General features: G+C 44.8%; 1 protein-coding gene across 1 annotated transcript in view; it reads right to left on the reverse strand.

Moving 5' to 3' along the window:
* celsr2 (cadherin, EGF LAG seven-pass G-type receptor 2) overlaps window positions 1-17560 on the reverse strand; it is a 62178-nt gene extending 44618 nt beyond the window's left edge. Inside the window, exon 1 of the mRNA XM_070846381.1 lies at window positions 14017-17560. Within this exon, the coding sequence (XP_070702482.1) occupies window positions 14017-17560 (3544 nt within the window). The remainder of the gene's footprint in view (window positions 1-14016) is intronic.
* Between the last annotated feature and the right edge of the window lie 862 nt (window positions 17561-18422).

The following is an 18422-nucleotide window of genomic DNA, read 5'->3' on the forward strand; positions in this document are numbered from 1 at the left end:
GAAAAACACAGCTCTCAGTGAACAGAGGCTCTTAAAGGTTAGGCCACATATAAGGACAGACATCGCCTTAATTATGTCCTCTGCCAATTCACATTCTTGGATGGGAGCTCGGGCAGAGCTCCAGACGTAGACGCAGCGCTGGGAAACTGAGCGCGAGGAGAATCTCCCCTGAAAGGAACCAGACCATCCTTCAAAGAGGTCATTCTCCATGGAAGGATCCTACACTCAGGAACGGAGGGTAAGCGGAGCATTTTGGGCCAAAAAGGAGGAAAAGAGGGATGCTTAGTTGGTAATGAGACGAGGTGCCAGCTCTGAAGTGTGACACTGCTTTCAGCCCAGAGTTCGACCCCCTCTGGGCCTCTGGGTGCCAGGAATGCTCTCAGCTAGGAAGTGGCGCCAGGGAAAAGATTAAACACACACTGTGGCCGCAGGACTGCCAAGGCTGTATACGGCATTGTGTGTGTGTGCGTGTGTGTGTGTGTGTGTGTGTGTATATATGTGAGTGGGTGGTGGTGATCCATACGTCAATACAGGCAGAGCAGAGAGCGTACATTGAAGAGGAGGTTCAGTCATCACAGAATCACTGAAGTTTAGAAAAACAAAAAGCAAGGTCTGTATTTAAAATCTCATAACTCGCTGATTTCAGTGAGTTTTGTGTTTTTAAATCAATTTGAAGGTTAAATTTGGATAAAAAAATGCATCACCAAATAATCAGAAACAAAGCTTTTTTATGTTTTGAAGGCCATTTCCATCTGAAAGTGAAAGTAATCTTTGTTCAACTTAAATCATCTGGCACGTAAAGAAAATATCCTGAAGGTTACTATTCATTTTCTTAACATATGACCAGGCAGAGCCAAAATATCCTACAAGACATCTCCGATAATAAATGGAGGCATGTAAAGAAGCCGACTCATTATGATTTACAGAGAAGAGTCTCTCAGAGAGACACAAAGGCCGTGTTTGGCTGTAGGTTGAGGCCTCCACTCAGAGAACATAAATTATCAGCCAGGAGGTTGGAGAGGGGAGGTGTACAGCTTTTTATCTCTGAAATATTAATGAAGCCCAGTTTTAGCCATCAGGAGAATTATGAACGACAAATACTTCACTGACACAATGTTTTATGAACGCAGAGAGGTTTTGCTATAGAGAAACATATACTCAGACCAAGATGTATTGATTTCTGTTTCAAGCTTTAGTAGCTTGGATAATAGACTGCTGGGAGAGAGACGGATACAAAGACAGAAAGAACAAATCGGTGAGACTGGCCTAATTAGACCGCAAAGTCACCATCAAATCTCCCGGTTGAATCCCAGAAAATGTCAACAAAGTCATGGTGGATAAAGATCAGAAGGACTGTGTGACCAAATTACTGAGGACAGAGACATCACCCACGACAGTAACCCCGACCCTCTCCCTCTGAGCTTCGCCTGCGCTGGTGAGTTCATCAGTTATTTATGCTCTTCTCTCTCTGTTTGAGGATCATATTGGGATTTTCTTTTTGTTTTTTTGTCTGTGTATAAATAGAGATAATTAAAGACAAAAATAACACCAGGGAAAGACAGGTGGGGACAACAGGCTACAAATGCTGCTCTGAAAACCGTGAAAATGTGGCCACATAAGCCAAATCCAGCAGCGAGCTACCCAAGGACGCAGCGTATGAAGGCGTCGCCATCGGAGGACTCAAGGTTAGAGGGCTGAGCTCACACCTCCTTTAAAGATAAGACTTTAATACAGCATCAGTGCCGATTTCTGTTTCTCACAGAGAGAGAAACTGATGACTGAGAAACTGGTCGAAAAGCAGATGACCACCACCAGGTCTGTTTAACCCATAACCAGCGTTAACAGACAGACTCTTATTCATGTTTTTAGAGCTAACAGGTGGATATGAGCATGCTGGCACAGTATATCTGCGAAACACGCGCATGTTAGCAGAGGCATTGTGAGCATGGTAGCATTTAGCTCAAAAGCACACCTGTGCCTAGTTACAGCTTCACAGACTTGTTGTGAAACATTACTATACTAGAAGAAACCTGCAGACGACCCCGTGGAAGTGGAACGTCACTCTGACATCAGCGATTAAAATGTGAGAAAAAAACTGGTTTGATTAAAAATGGTTGAGATGAAAATAAAGAATGTTAAAACTACAGAGCAGTGTGAAGCAACACTGCTGACTAATACAGACCAGATATTCCTCCTTCACTGCCTCGGTGTCTTGCTCAGAGGCACCTCAGCGAGGCAGCTGAAACCTGGCTGCTCCGCCTCCTAATGCGCAGGTTAAACACAGAGCCAATGGAAACCCCTTGTAGGTTTAGTGGGGAGGGGAAACACATTAGAGACACAATAAAAATACCATTTATCATCATGACAGTGGAGAGCCGATAAATAATCGCAGTCAAGCAGCTCTCTAAAGCGACCATTCATCACATGTCTAATGGTACCACATTACGAACGCCACAATCAAACAAAAGCACGTTAATTCTGTGATCAGGAGCGGCCGATACTCCCTCAGAGGCAGCTTCTGCAGAAGTGTGTCATGTGGAGGGGAACCTCCGGGTAAGAAGGTAATGAGGTTGAGCAGAGCCTGTCTTGGTTGTTCAGCATCAGTAAACTACAGTATGTGCAGCACGCACCGAGTACTCACTACATCAAAGAGCGCAAACCCAGGGTCCCATTTCCAAGATCAATAGGGAGATCATAAATTAAAAATCACTTTGGAGGGATAAAGCCTGTGGATGTCTTCGCAGTTCGCAGCCTTTACAGCTCGAACCAGCGCGCAGCTCTGCAAACTCACAAGCTTTTAATGAGTTTATGGTTTGGAAATGAGCACGCAGAGTGTTTGGTTGTTTGTTTCAGGAGGGAGCAGTGAGATCTGGGCTTGTATTTATAAAACTTCTAAGAATAACACTTAAAATTGCTCTAAAGAGACTAAAGAGACATCTTAGAATAAAAAAAAAGATTGGCTGAAAATGAGGAGGGCACATTTATCAAGTGAGTATATGATTAACCTTTCAAGTGATCAGAGGCAGCCATTTACCCCAAAAGTTTTTACTTTTATCTTTCAAAAATCCAGATAAATCCACAATTGAAGTGTAACAGTTTAATAAACACAGGCCTTGAAGAGCAGCAGCCTCTGCTGTAGGTATACACAGCAAAAACCACTGTTAATGAGATAATCCAGTGTGAAAACTACTGTTAGAAGTGTGATGTTTGCATATTGCTGACAAACACGACACAAGGTCGCAGAGAGACAACACATCCACACCACACACCAATCACACAAACCACAGAGCCGATGCCTGAGAGTACAGTCCCTGTGGGGCCAACAACAGGACACAGTTTGATTTAATTAAAATTAAGAGCCCTGCCCTTGGAGAAGCCTTCAATCATACACATTAATTATTGGAGCTCTGCTGCTGTATGTGTATGTGTGTGTGTGTGTGTGACCCTGGCAAATTTATTACATTTCACTTGTCTTTCTGAAGCTTCTGCCCTCCACACTCAGATATCAGCAGCTCAGTGGTGTCGTCATCTTGACATGTTTATGGCCAGTTTGAGACTAAAGCCTCCAGGTGCTGGGACCCATCAACAGGGGCCCCACTGAACTGTAAATCTGGTCGGGAGAGAAATCAAACGAGGCCGAAACACTTGCTTGAAATTACAGAAGACAACTGGAGCCAACACACACTGTAACTTAAAACAAAAGGGAAGTCTTGCTTGTGAAATCCCTGAAGCGTCACTGAGGAAAAAGCCAAAATATTATTATAAATGGGCTCTCATGCCAAACTAAAGCTAGCAAATGTTTTTAGGGGTTTTTCTTTTTGAGATTTTCTTTTTTTTATATATATTTAGGGTCTGTTGGCCAGGTATCTTTGTGATTTCATGGGAATGGAACTCAGGTGGACATACAGGATCTGAAAGCACCCAGCGGGACAACAGTCCTAATCCCACCTTCATACCAGTCAGCGAGTCGAGGTTTAATTAACACCCCAGTAAAGAAGAAAGAAAAGAAAAAAATCACTCCTGGACAGACACTAATGAGGACTGATGTGGGAGCACAAGTTTATCACAGAGTTGGAGGTATGTGGCTCACCGCTTCGGCAGTGTTTAAAATAGTCTCATATCTGTTAGATCAAGCTTATCAGATTTCTTCTTCATTAAAACCAAGTGCACTCTGGTGTCGATTTAATTTAAAAGCTGGAATCTCAAGTCCCGGCGATCAAAAGAGATGCAGTAAAATGTGGCGGCGGGGCGACTTGCTTGAATTAACCAGGGCTGAAAGGTGAAACACACTCAACTGCGGCCTGAATGGAGACTCAAGACTGGTCGGGGGTGGAGGCTTTGCATTGCAAAGGGAGGGACAGATTTTTCATCTCATTACTCCGTTCCCCACCCCCCACTTCTCCCCTCTTCCTGACCCCCCACTAGACAAGCAACGGCCGAAGCTGACACCCCAGCGCCACCGCCACCGCCACCACCACGCTCTCCGTAAAATACTCTAACGACCGCTGCCAGGCCTCCATCCACCTACAGCTGCTCATCGTCAAGCCATCAGAAATCAGGGGAAGTCTCTCTACAGGGACTGCGGCGTGTTTGCCCCGGGCCACAGCCAAACTCTGACACCAAAGACCCACCAGCTATTTTTGGACCAAACATCAACCAAATTTTTTTGAAGATTATAAAACAATAAGGGAGAATTTGCAATAACACTGTGACACATCTGTGAGCACATGCATTCACATACACTCAACCTCACACACACTTGACTTCCATGAGAAATTTTAGGAGCCCCTGTGGACTAAAGCCTGGTTAAGGATGTAAAACAGAACATTAATTTGTTGCGTTGTCATGTGCAACAAATGCAAAACCTTGCAATGTATTCCCTCTGCAGGAGTTTAATCGGAGTATGTGATGCAAAATACCATATACTTGTTTCCATGTGAACTTCTTACTGTGGTCATTTGGCCAAAGACAGTGAAGAAAGAAAAACTGCTCTGCTGAGAAAAGAGGGCAAATCATCACTAATGCAAGTGTCTGTCTGTCTATATTTCATGCCAATTGGCTAAAAGGGGGTGTGGCAGTGGGAGTGGCCTATAGAAAACAGCCGCATAACCTAAATAAACAGTCTCAGTCAATATAGCTGGATTTTATAGAAAGACACACACACACACACACACACATACAAACAAACACAAACACAAACATGTACACTTGACCTCCATCGCAAACTTCACCCTCCTTGGGGTAAAAACTATGGTCAGCCAACCATCTGACAGAGCGAGCTACAAAGAGGCTGATCACAGCTGAAAAGAATTAAAAAAAATGTTCTCATTTTATCATTATTTAAACCTTTAATTCTAGTGGAGAATAGTACATTTGATTGAATTCTTTTTTTTGTTTTATTTTTTTTATACATTTAGTCCAATATTTAGTCCAATCACAGTCATACATAGAGTCTGCCGTAAACGCCACACGCAGGCAAATGGCCCCGAGTTCAAGATGAGTCATCACAATTGTTTTAAGGGAAGAAAACATGACGTTTGATGCATGTAGTTAGCGTATAGCATGCAATAAATCAACATTTAACATGAACATCGGATTTAAACGTGAAAATCTTCTTTTCTAATGTCTTTAAAAATTGCTATCTACTATTATCCCGTCTAATTTAAACTATAAATTGATTGCTGAGTACTTTATTAGATAGCTTTCGAGGCCAAGGTGGTTGGGAAATTAGTAGCCTGGAGGGTAAAACATACCATGAGGGCCGGGACAACGTTAAAGCTCCTCTAATCACCAAAAACACTCTTCAACAACTGCAGCTCGGGGAATTTTCAGCACACAATGACAGCAGACGGAGGTGGATTTGTGGTTGATTTGGGATAAAAGGTCCTCACCTCAACCAGGATGAGAACTGAACTGCTGGTTCCTTTGTTGGGAAAATTGAAGCACAAAATTAAACACATCTGAACACCAACAGCTCATGTACAACAGAAAACCTACTTGCAAAACACACCCTCAAAGGAGGGAACGGACAGCATGCCCAAACTCCCACGCAGCAGATTTGCTGCTATTTGAATGTGAGCAATGTTAAAGCCGTTACATCAGGCAACACAAATTACACTGAGCATCATGATGAGCAATTATCAATTCCACTGTGTGCAAGTATGTGTCTGTATGTTTGTGTGCATTCATTTGTTTCAAAGCAGAATAATATGAAGGTTAAATAAATATTCATACGTCTCCGACCTTGTTTTTCACATGATTTTAAAGAATCCAGCACTATTGCAATTGTCTGTTTTATCTTCTGCAGAGCAATTAAGCTAAAGTATTTAGAGAAAAAGAACAAAGATCAGCTGTAATGATGAATGAACCACAACAACACAGCACCTAATTCCTCCACTGCCTGTGAAGTCAGTGATGGAAAGTGCTTTTGTAGCTCAATGTCAACCTCAGGATTTCAATCCAGGGGAGTCAGAGCAAACCCACAATCCCTCTCCTGATCCAGTCAGGTGGAAAGCTGACTACGTTGGAAAGCGGTCGTTCGTACTCAATGGCGGACCCTGCCACAGTATCCCCCTCATGGCACTTTTCTGATGTATCTGAAAACCACAAGATGAGGACATTCCTCGGATTCTTGCTCTATGGTGAAGCGGCTTTAGAGCCACAGAAAAGGATCTGAACTCTTCCAATCAGAACATTTGCATATCAAAAGGAAAACTGCTGTCAGCGCAATAGTAAAGAGACATTAGCATGCAGAGAGACGTGACCAAGCATGATGCCGTTATTCAAACATACCAATAGTTATTTGATAGATATTGGATACTTAGCATCCAGCAGCACAATACCAACTTTGTCATTAATGAAGAAGCTTTAAAACGGACCAGGCAGCATTTCAAAGCTGTATTCTAGGTTTGATGATGGTGCTAAAAAAAAGCAAAGCAATTATTTTAACTTATCTGACAGTTTAATATGTGAGCACCATCATGAGTCCATTATTTTTGGAAAACTGGGAAACTGTCTGCACAGATCAACAAATGTGTTAATCTGAAAGAATCCACCTGCTTCTAAGGGAGAACAGTATAAATAGCCGCTCTCATTCACGAGTGCCACCAAACTGTGAAAGCACAAACACACCACTGTAGTAGCTCATGAGGAAACTATCTGTTTTGTTGGCCTGTCAGGGTTAATATAAATTAGACAGTGATGGGACATCTCAAACTCCTGCTCGCTAAGGTTCACCACCTCCACCAGTCACACCTCTTACCCTCGTGTCTGAACAGCCTTGTGTTGACAGTTTGCATGAGAGATTAAAAGCATATGAAACCAGGTCAGTGTGTAATCTCAGTCTGGTTCGATACTAAATGAGCCCAATGTAGCGGAAAGGTAACGGCCTGTTAAATAAGTGTAATCTGTCACGTTCACAGCGTGAGAGGCATGTAGTTAGCGTGATTTCTGTACTCTGGTGGAGGTTTGGATTTATTGTCACTACACAGAAAAAAATATTTTGTCTATTGTACAAAACCAGTGGATCCAAACCTTTTGTTGTACCCCTTCATCAACAACACCCATCACGTTCCTAATGCATTTAATTTAATTGATTTTTAAGATGATGCTATTGAACACTGTTAATTGAGAAAAAAGAGGATATTGTTAAAATGTCTGTCAATGTTTAGGTTGATTTGTTCCAAGTTTGCATTCACACTGCCACTTCTAGTGGCCAAAGATGGATACTTTTAGCAAACTATTTCAGCCATTTAGCTTTTCACCATTTATACATCACTTTTAGCCAATTATTTTAAACATTTAACCATTACTTTAAGCTATTTTAACCCTTAATTCACTACTTGTGGCTTTGTCATTATCAATGCATTACCTTTTGCTATTTCAACCATTAATCTTTTAATTTAATTTTTTCAAATTAGTTAGAGTGACTCTTCTATCTTTTTGTGTACACCCTGGCAACTGCAGAAGTAGCCCCTGAGGCTACTTGGCTGTGGATCACTGTACCAGAGCTTTATGTGCTCAGTCACTGACGGGAAGACTTTAAAAAATGCCTGCATCCAGACTGTACAGTAAATAGGATAATTCATGGATGAATAACAGGCCCGGTGAAACTGTCGTGAAGACAGCAGCACCGGGGCAAACAAGTGGACACAAAGACAGAGGGGGGCAGCCCCAGACAGAGCAAACTCCCATTGTCTGCTGGGATAGCGAGGACAATGCAAGACAACGCTGAGATATATGCAAGCACCACAAGGTCTCACCCCAGCGATGCACCAGCCCTAATCCTACACACGATTTCCCCTCCTAACACTTAGATGATGTCATCCTCCCCCCTCCTCACCCGCAACCTCACCCCACCTCAGCTCCTCCGGACCTTCAGTGCAAGCAAGCGTAGAGGAGCAAGGCCCACAGGAGGATGTCCTGCTGCTGAGAAACAAGCTGGTAGCAAGACATCGGATACCCTGTGAGAGCATCTGTGTCAGAGCAAGAGCTTAAAGATGACACTATCATATGTCAATGAGCTTTAAACTCACGGGTGCTTTCAAAACAGAGGGCCTCTGAAGTCTGTCACATGCAAGACTAGACTTTATCCTTCAAAAACACAGCAGATGGAAGGTTTATATTTGCTGTCAGGTGTTGGCTGACTTGCAGCGCGTCCTGTAAAAATGCTTGTAGAGTGAAAGCAGCATGCAGGACAGGTCAGTGTGTCCCGGAGCATTACAGGTCCAAAGAAAGCCTTACATGCTTCACTGGAAAGAGGGAGAGGGGGACAGTTGCTCTTTAGAACTTTATGTGCCTCCCCTCCCCCCCATCTTCAGCCCACAAAAGGGACCTTACCCCACGTCCCCACCCACAAGGAATTTCTCAGGCATTGCTGGGTTCACCATGACAACTGGGTGCTTAACAAAGCATTTCTCTTAGGCATTCTTCCTTTCACAGGGGAGGGGGGGACAACAGTCAAAGGAGGGAGAAACAGAGAGAGAGAGAAGGGGGGGGGGGGGGTGTATGGGACTAAAGAGGGAGGGTGGGGGAGCTTGAAATGATGGGAGGGAACGGTGGAGGTTGCAGGGGTGAGAGCTATAGACCCGGGCAGATAGGAGAAAAATGGGAAATGGTGACAAGCAAACAAAAAGAGGGAAAGAGAAACAGGATCAAGGTGATAGGTGATGTTAAAGGGAGGGAAAAAAGGAGAAACAGAGCTACAAACATTCCAAGCAAGCCTGCAAGTGTGACTAACGCCATCCAGGGAGGGCGAGGGAGGCACGAAGAATGAAAAGAGCGCATTATGGATGACTCTGGTCGCGCAAAACACAGGCTTTGAGTTCTGAGAATCAACCATAAGGCAAACACAAATTCATCAACCATAAAAAAAAAAAAAACGTCGCCGTGGAACACTCTGCTTGAGTGAAATAATTATATGACAGAGAAGAGAAAAGCAATCAGAACAGTCCAGCTGTTGGAGGACACACTCAAACACACACTCACACACACACACAAAAATATACTAGATTTGTGAATCTTCATCCAGTCTTACTGAGAAAGCCCCTCCACTGACAGCTTAAAGGTTTAATACATTATAATGAAATTAAGCTGGCAGTGAATGTCTTGGCTCCTATTTATACAGTATGTGATGGAGCAGAGTTTCCTCCATTAAAATTCCTGTCTTGCAGTTTTATCTTATGCAAGGATGGTGAAGGGCAGGGGCAGAGGGGCTCTAAGACGACATAAAAACACGTTCAACCACACAGAATAATGACATCTACTCAGTGTCTGATTGGAAAAAACAATGTCACCAGTCAAACTGAGCATCTGAATATTTAAAACAAGTTGTCAAAGGGGCAAAGAATCTTGATAAGAAACACACTTGATACATATAAGCGTATTCATGGTTTGCTCCAGTTAGTTGGGCTGAATGCCAACAGGTCTGGCTCACACAAGTTTGACAGTGAAGTAGTTTAACCTTGGAGCGTCCAAAGCCACTTCAGAATCACACTTCAAACTTAAAAGCACCCCTCCCTCAGTCCCGACAGTGACCAGGGGGAGAAAATATATGCTGTCCACCATGTAATTTGAGCATCTGTACAACCTGCAGTGTGATGTGAGCTGAATCAAAGTACCATCATTAGCTGTGGAAGCGTGTTTGTCTGTTAAATCTCTACATTGGCGTTTGCAAAGTGAGCATGGGGGCGCTATATTGGCGTGGACTTAGAATTTGATTATAACAAGGACAAAGTGTCCTGAGCTGTAATAATGTAGGCATTGTATATGTAACAGAGGGGGTTCAAATTTAAGTGTGTCACATATTATAGTGTAAGAATCATACAGGAAATCACGCTTTAAACAGTGATAACAGTGACAACACTACAAAAGACGCAACAAATTAGCCTCATATTCAAACCACCAACCATACAAAATGAGGTGTAATGAAGGATTAGCTATACCTCCTGTATGTAAAGTAACAGGGCTTTAAGAATGAAAGAAAAGCAGGAGTAAAAAGACGTTTGCCATCAAATGCAAACACCTATTTATGCAGGCTCACGCTTGCCTTGAAACAGTAGATAAGCCCCCGAGAATGTCAACACTGGCCTGACAGATCTCAGGATACAGATGCAGCATATTTAATCCTACAGGCGACAATCAGCCTCTCTCTCAGTAGTGTGACCACATCTCTTCATATGCTGAAGTGACACATGACCAGTATCATCGTCATACTCTTTATGCACACATCACATTTATCAGCTCAGTGCTCAAAAGGGCAGAAATGAGAGCTAGAATTCAACAGATCCCTAAAATCTGAAATTAGTTTCAGTACAAGACAAAATTAATTGACACACCACTCTAATACGAGCTCATAATTTTCCTTCCTCCTATTTAGTATGACAGCAGGCCCAGCGCTGCACTCCAAGGCTGTAAATCTGACTCCATAACTGGCTATCATAATTAAATGGTTATAATCACTAAATTTATGCCAGAGCACAAAGCCATTATACAATAAGGCAGCAGGATCTCCGGGTTATGTGGGTGTCAGATGTGTTTTTAAGTGCCTGCTTATGGTTTTGAATGATTCTAGTGCCAGTCTGCATAGCAATATTCACTGCTGAAGAAATAATGCATCTACTCCACTTAAATAGCTTATAGTCTTATAGAGAAGGTGATTTTCAAATTCCTGAAATTTGTTGCAAAGGAGTTCTTTACATGACCATCAATTCATAAAGATAACGACGAGAGTACTGAACCCACCTGACCACATCATAGTAAGTGCAATAACAAGGTGCAATAACAATTCTGTAGACGTAACTCTTCTTCAGAGTTCTTTATCCTCTTTATCCCCTATTTGAGCATTTATGTCCTATTCCACTCAGATTTTCTGCATATTGGCTCTGATTGTTTCAGACTGTAATTAACAATACGTTTTCTTCTATTTGTGTTTTTCTTTAATTTGGGGTCAAAAACTGCTTTGTGAAATACAAAATCTTAGACACTGACTTTTATATTATACAATTATAACATAAAAGCTAAAGAGGAGGAGACTTTTGAAGTACACACTAAAAAGTTTTCCAGAGAACTAACAGAAAACACAACAACCTCAATTGATATTCCATCTAACACACATATACATCTTATTCAGGTGGAATGTGCCAGTGCAAACACTCATTATAATTATAGATGCTCATATCACTAGTAAACTATCAATACTCTGACATTCACATCTTTGAAATGAGATCTAATTAAGTATGTTGACTTGTACACTTCTATTTGTCAGCTGCACAAACAGGATAATAAATAGTTTTATGTGGAAGGTGTTGATGTGGTATTTAATTTAATATAGGGATTAACAGATACATTTTTTTTAAATTGATTTAAAACATTTTGTAATTTAAATTTGGGAGATTATGGGATGATAATCCCAATGGATTTTTAGTTCAGCATTTTACACCATATTTCTAAAAGAAATTGAAACCAAAGTGGGGTTCAGTTCAATCTTAAAAGTAACTACTGGTTACTCAAGTAGTTGGGGCAACGCTATGGATTATATTCCTGAATTCAACTTTAAGAAGATCATCATAATCTGTGGATTATTTAAAGGTTACCTTCCCAAAGCTACTGCACAGGAAACACAACGTGAAGTATAGTGTAGCTACATTAGAGCCGTTACATCTATTTCAGTGTGAAGAGCGGTGCTCAGAAACGGCGTTAATCACAGTCCAACAACATACAAAAGAGACCATCAAAAATCGTCCATCATAAGGGGCCTCTTAAACGGCAGCATAAAGAGAAAGATAATGGGAAGACTTGGGAGGTCCCTGGAGGGAGAAGCCTTTGAAAATTGGGGTCAGCAGCTTCTATTGGAGGAGCACGTCATATAGCCCATCTCCTCCTCCAACAGCCCCTGTCTGGTGACTTCCCTACTCTGTTACAGTATGACTGTATTTTCCAACGTGTTCCCAGTTTACACAACTCAGCCCTGCACCCCTCCCCCCCCTCTGGCCTCCTGCCTCCCTCCATCTCCCTCTGTCTCCTGCAGGGGTGCTGACACATAAACCCCAGCAGGTGCGGGACGCGCTGGGGAGACACAGCCTCTAATTGGTCCTTGGTGGAGTCACAGCTGTTGCCCCCAACCGCAGCCTGGAATGAGCTCTAGTGCCGGCCCCTGAATCGACAGCTCACCATTGTTTCCCAGGGAAGCAAAGCTCAGATCCAGTCCATTATAACGACTACCCACTCCAAGCATACAGTATGTGCTGCTCACTCATCAATGAATACTAAAGTACTTCACCGCTGTTAAAGTGCTTTCATCTGATTCAGTCAAATCAAAGAAATCCCAGCGTTCCTACCAGCCTTAATCCTCACTGTTCTTGTAAAGCATTTGATTTCATCTTTAACCTTGATGTCCAATCTCTTAATAACATTCCCCAGTTCTGCTTCCCTCTCTCTAAGGTTGCGCCAAGGTCAAAAAGAAGGCAGATTTACAGCAGATCACACTGCGTCAAATAAGCTCCAATGGAGGGTAACAACAACACAACCCCACTCTCTGTGGGTGCATTCAAGTTCAGTCACATTTCTGGAGCAAATCAAACTATGTAATTTGTGCAGGCATGCAAAATGAAAAGGTGCAGGGGACACAGGTGAGACATGCAGGTCGGGAAAGACAACACCTGCAGTGGGCATGACCAGCAGAGAAGTGTCAGGCTTGTTTTGGAACAGCCCTCTGACCATGTAGTGAAAGTCCAAAACAGTGGACCAAACAATGATTCACATCTCAACCAACTCTTGTTATCTGCTGTCTTCTAATACACCATCAAACCAGCATCCTCAGCCTTAATCACACTGACAGCTACTAGATTTCAGCCTTTCAAGAAAAACAAGCCAGTCAAACCATACAACACTTAAAGAACATCAACTCTTAATTCTGACTCTAAACAAGCTATAGAAATAGACCATAATTGAATTAGGTCTTTCATTGTTTGCTGAGGGGGAGGTGTGATGGGCAATTATGGGGCATGATCAGTCTGCCCGCTGGAGTGTGGATCCCACAGGATACAGACATGCTTGGACAAACAGCTATTTAAATCTTGACAATAGACAGAGCCAAATCAGACTTGTGTAAATGAGAACGCTCCTTAATGAGTGGTCCAAAATAATTAAAGAAGCCCCTTTACAATAAGCAAATGCAACAATTTACTTTGCAGAATTCAAATGCTTAAATACATCTTAGTGTCTCTGCAGTGATTTTGAGTGGCTTACAAATATCCTGCAGTGAATATTAATCCTCTTTCATGTATATATCTATAATAGGGAGATCACTCATGGGTGCTGAAGAAAGAAAGACATACTTAAGTCATCATCACTTCCATTATCCAGTGAAGCGAAGCGCAAATGTAAAAGCAGGGACAAGAAATGTTAATGGCAATAGAGTAGGAGGACACCTCAGTGAGACTGCTCTCCTCTCACTGAACATTGTTTTCTCTTGCTGGGTGGAGTCTGCAGTTACAAAGACTTATCCAACAGTCTCACCTGACACTGAGATCCTCATGGAGGCCTCCAGGGGCCGGTTGTTATCCAGGGCCTGGCTCAGCTGGATCTCCCCCGTGCTTTGGTTCAGGAGGACTAAGTTCAGCTCGTTCCCCACCTCGAAGCTGTAGTGGAGCTGATCCGAGACGTCGGGGTCGTGCGCTGGGATGCGTCCGATCACTCCTGTGGGGAAGCTGCTGGATTTGTCTGTCACGTAGTTGTTGAAGATGATCTGGAAGTTTTTGAGCACGGGCACGTTGTCGTTCTTGTCGACAAGTTTGATGTGGATTGTGGCGCGGCTGACCAGAGGAGCGGAGGTGGCCTGGACCACGATAACATACTCAGACCTTATCTCGTAGTCCAGGTCTATTAATGCAGTCAGTTCTCCAGAGAAGATGTCCAGCTGGAACACCTCTGGGATGTTTCCCTCCACTATCTGGTACATTATCTGTGCATTGCTGCCTTCATCTGGATCTGTGGCTGATATATGTGCAACCACAACACCTATTGGGCTGTTTTCCTCCACCAAAATGTCAAACTCATCCATCTCAAACACTGGGGGGTTGTCATTCACATCTAGGATTGTTACTTGGATGTTTACAGGTGTTTTCAGAGCAGGAAGACCTTTATCTACGGCAAACGCCTGCAGGGTGTAAATAGGCACATTCTCTCTGTCTAACCTGCGCAGTGTGCGAACAATGCCGGAGGTGGATTCAATTATGAAATCTCCATCACCATCCTCCCCGCCCTGGAAGGTGTAGAAGACTCGGCCGTTGAGCCCGGAGTCTCTATCGGTGGCAGAAACCTGGACCACGCTGGTGAACACCGGCACATCCTCCATAACAGAGCCGATGTAGTGGTCTCTGAGGAAGCGAGGGGAGTTGTCGTTGACATCATTCACCAGTATCTCCAGGTAGGTGGTGTCAGACTTCTGCGGGATGCCGTTATCCCGCGCGGTGATGGCTAACGTATAGGACACCTGGTCCTCATAGTCCAGCTCCATCTGTGTGGTGACGGCTCCTGTGTCGGCGTCGATGTCAAATTGAGGGATGCTGTCGTCCATGAAGTAGGTGATGCGGGCGTTCTCACCCGTGTCTTCATCTGTTGCACTTATTACCACCACAGTTGTGCCCACAGGCCTGTCCTCGTTGATGTTGACAGTGTAATGCGAGCTCTGAAACACAGGCCGGTGTGTGTTGGCGTCTGTGACGTTAACAAACACTCTGGCCGTGTCAAAGAGCGTGCCATCGCTTGCAGTGACAGTGAGGACGTACTGGCGTTCAAGTTTGTAGTCCAAAGGCAGCGCCAGCGTAATGAGCCCCCCTCCGCTCTGACTCGTGATGGAGAATCTGTTGCGGGTGTTTCCACTGGATATCTGATAGGTCACGACACTGTTGATGTCCTGGTCCACGGCTGACACTGTCACCACGCTGGTCCCCACGGCTGCATCTTCATTCAGTCGCATGTAATACGCCTTCTGAGTGAACTCCGGGTTGTTGTCGTTGACGTCTAGAATAGTCATGCTGATGCTGGCTGAGGAGGACATGACGGGGTAGCCGTGATCCCGGGCCTCCACTCCAAAGTTGTAAAAGTCAACACTCTCCCTGTCCAGCTCAGCCGCCACCACAATCCAGCCAGTGCTGTTGTTGATGGCAAAGGGGAGGTTTGGTGTGGTTTCAGTGAGGCAATACTCCAGCCTGGAGTTGTCTCCGGAGTCGGCATCCACAGCCTGGATGTGGATGATGGAGTAGCCCAGCGGTACATTCTCCAGCACGGTGGCCTGGAATGGGGTGCTGACAAAAATGGGGGCGTTGTCGTTAACATCCAGCACCTGCACTGTGACCAGGCCACTGATGTTGGACAGCGGAGGGCGTCCTCCATCCTGAGCTCTGATTCTTAGGGTGTATTCTTTGTTGGCCTCGTAATCCAGGTGACTCACCAGGTCCATTTTACCCGTCTGAGCATCAATATAAAACTGTCCCCTGGTGTTTCCACTCATGATGCTGAAGTGAACCACAGCATTGCTCCCTCGGTCCTGATCCGTGGCAGTGACCTGCAGGATCTCTGTGTTAGGGGCCATGTCCTCTGGCACCTGGACCACATAGCGTTTCTCACTGAACTGGGGAGCGTTATCATTGTCATCCTCTACCACAATGTAAACAGTAGCTGTGGCGCTGCGGGGCCTGGGGTCACGACCTTGGTCATTTGCCTCCACTAACAGCATATAGGCTTCCACCTGCTCTCGATCTACCAGCCCTTTGGTGCGGATTACACCTGACCTGGAATCAATCTCAAACACATCATTGGACCCATTACTGTTGATGATGCGGTAAAGGATGTTACCATTAACAGGTGCGTCCCCGTCTGTGGCCCTCACCGTTAACACCTCATAGCCTATTTCTAGATTCTCCCTGATGCTTTCTTTATAGTCCTGCTGTTCAAACACGGGATCATGATCATTAGTGTCCCTGACTGTGATAGTGAGGGTGGCCATGGCTGTACGTCGAGGCGTGCCGTGGTCGACTGCGGTCACACGGAACACATGGGTGTCTTTTGTCTCCCGGTCCAGCACCTCCACTGTGGACACAGTACCACTGGCCGGGTCCACAGCAAAGAGATTGTTGGAGCGGCTATCAAAGAGGGCCTCTATGAAGTACTCCAGCCTGCCTGCCTCCCCCTCATCCACATCCACTGCCTTCAAAACAACAACAGAAGTCCCTACTGGCTGATTCTCTGCCACAGACACTTGGTACATTGGAGGCTGAAACTGAGGGCTGCTGTTGATGCTTCTCCTCCTCCTGCTGCTCACGATCCCTGAATCAGACTGAGCTGCCTTTTCCAACAGCTTCCCCAGGTGGCCCTGCCTGAAGGGGCCCTGTCCCACACGCCAGTGGATGGAGATGGGGCTGACTTTGGCACTCAGTCCATGTCCTGTGAGTACATCACAGAGCAGGTCTAGCTCCAGGAGGGTGTCCTGCCTCCAGCACAGCGTCTCAGACACAAACAAGTCCCCCTCAGAGAAGTAAAAGTCATGGCTGTTTGTGGCTTTGCAGCGGATAGGGGCTCCAGGTAGCAGACCCCGGACTGAAAATAAAGCAGAGCCTGCTTGGTGGCACTCTGAGCGGTAGTGGCTGTGGGTGCTTAACAAACTGAGGACCTCCATGTCCCACTGAGGTTTTCTTTTACGCATGTTGGAACAGTTCCTACCGTGAACATGAACGTCGTACTGGCTGGTGAGGAGGTGCCTGTAGCCGGACTCGGTGCAGTCCGCCACAGTGTACACGGTGAAGGGGTTGGAGCGTAAAGACGGGCACTTTATAGAGTCCGAAACAAACACAATGCCCGCTGAGGCGTCAGTGTCCAGAAACCGCTCTGTGAATTTGGGAGCGAGCACCTGATCCAAAGTGCACCGTGCGCCCTGCTGCACGCCGGCAACCACTGTCCTTGTCCCCGCATCCTCACTGAGGTGAACGGTGAAACAACGCGCCAGCGAAACCAGTTTACACCACCAGAAAATCACCAACAAATCCCATTTAAAGAAGTGCATCGCTCCTCAGTTTATGTTCAGCCGGCTCTCCGAGTGGGAATTTGCGCAGCTCCGCTGTCCTTTAAACTTTCCGCCTGTGAGTTTCCCTTTGTTGCAGGGGAGCCATGCTCTCAGCGGGCGCACTCCGCTCCGGTCTTTCCGGCTGATTTGAAGAAGTAAACCCGCAGTCACCTTGGCCGGAGGAGCTCACACACTCTGTCTCTCTCTCACACACACAAGCCGGCAACAACAAGATCAGCAGCAGCAGCAGCACCTCCGCTCCGTCCGCGCAACTCCGCTTGAATGGTGAAAAATGGCTCCTGCTCCCCCTGCGCCTTGAGGCTCCTCATCATGAACCTGTGCGTGTGTGTGTGTGTGTGTGTGTGTGTGTGTGTGAGGGAGGGAGAGAGAGAGAGAGGGAGAGAGAGAGAGAGAGAGGAAAACAGCTCTGCTAGGGGTCTGAGGACTTGATAGAAATCCTGCCACTGGAGATAAATGGTAACTTCCTGGGAGCTTCATTTGTTATCAGAAAACAACAACTTTCATTAGTTTACTTGACAACATTGTGTTTAATTATCTTATTTATCCATTGCCATGTTTGAATGCTACTTAGACAACCACCAATGACCTTTATAGTGCTTCAGCTATGGCAACAGCCAGGCTGTCTTTATTCTAGGTGGGCTTTATAAAAAGGTTTTGTTAGTTACTTCGTATGTAAGAGTTTAACTCTTCACATTGCCAAGAGAGTAATTAATATCTTAAAGATGTAGTGATAGCACAAAACCACCCAGAAATTAATCAGTAACAAACAGTATATGTTCAGGTGCATCCACCACTCGTGTCCAACTAGGGTTTACTCATTAACCAGCAGACATTCTTCAGA

Source organism: Pempheris klunzingeri, chromosome 2, assembly GCF_042242105.1.
Source record: "Pempheris klunzingeri isolate RE-2024b chromosome 2, fPemKlu1.hap1, whole genome shotgun sequence".
In the NCBI taxonomy this organism is placed as follows: Eukaryota; Metazoa; Chordata; class Actinopteri; order Acropomatiformes; family Pempheridae; genus Pempheris; species Pempheris klunzingeri.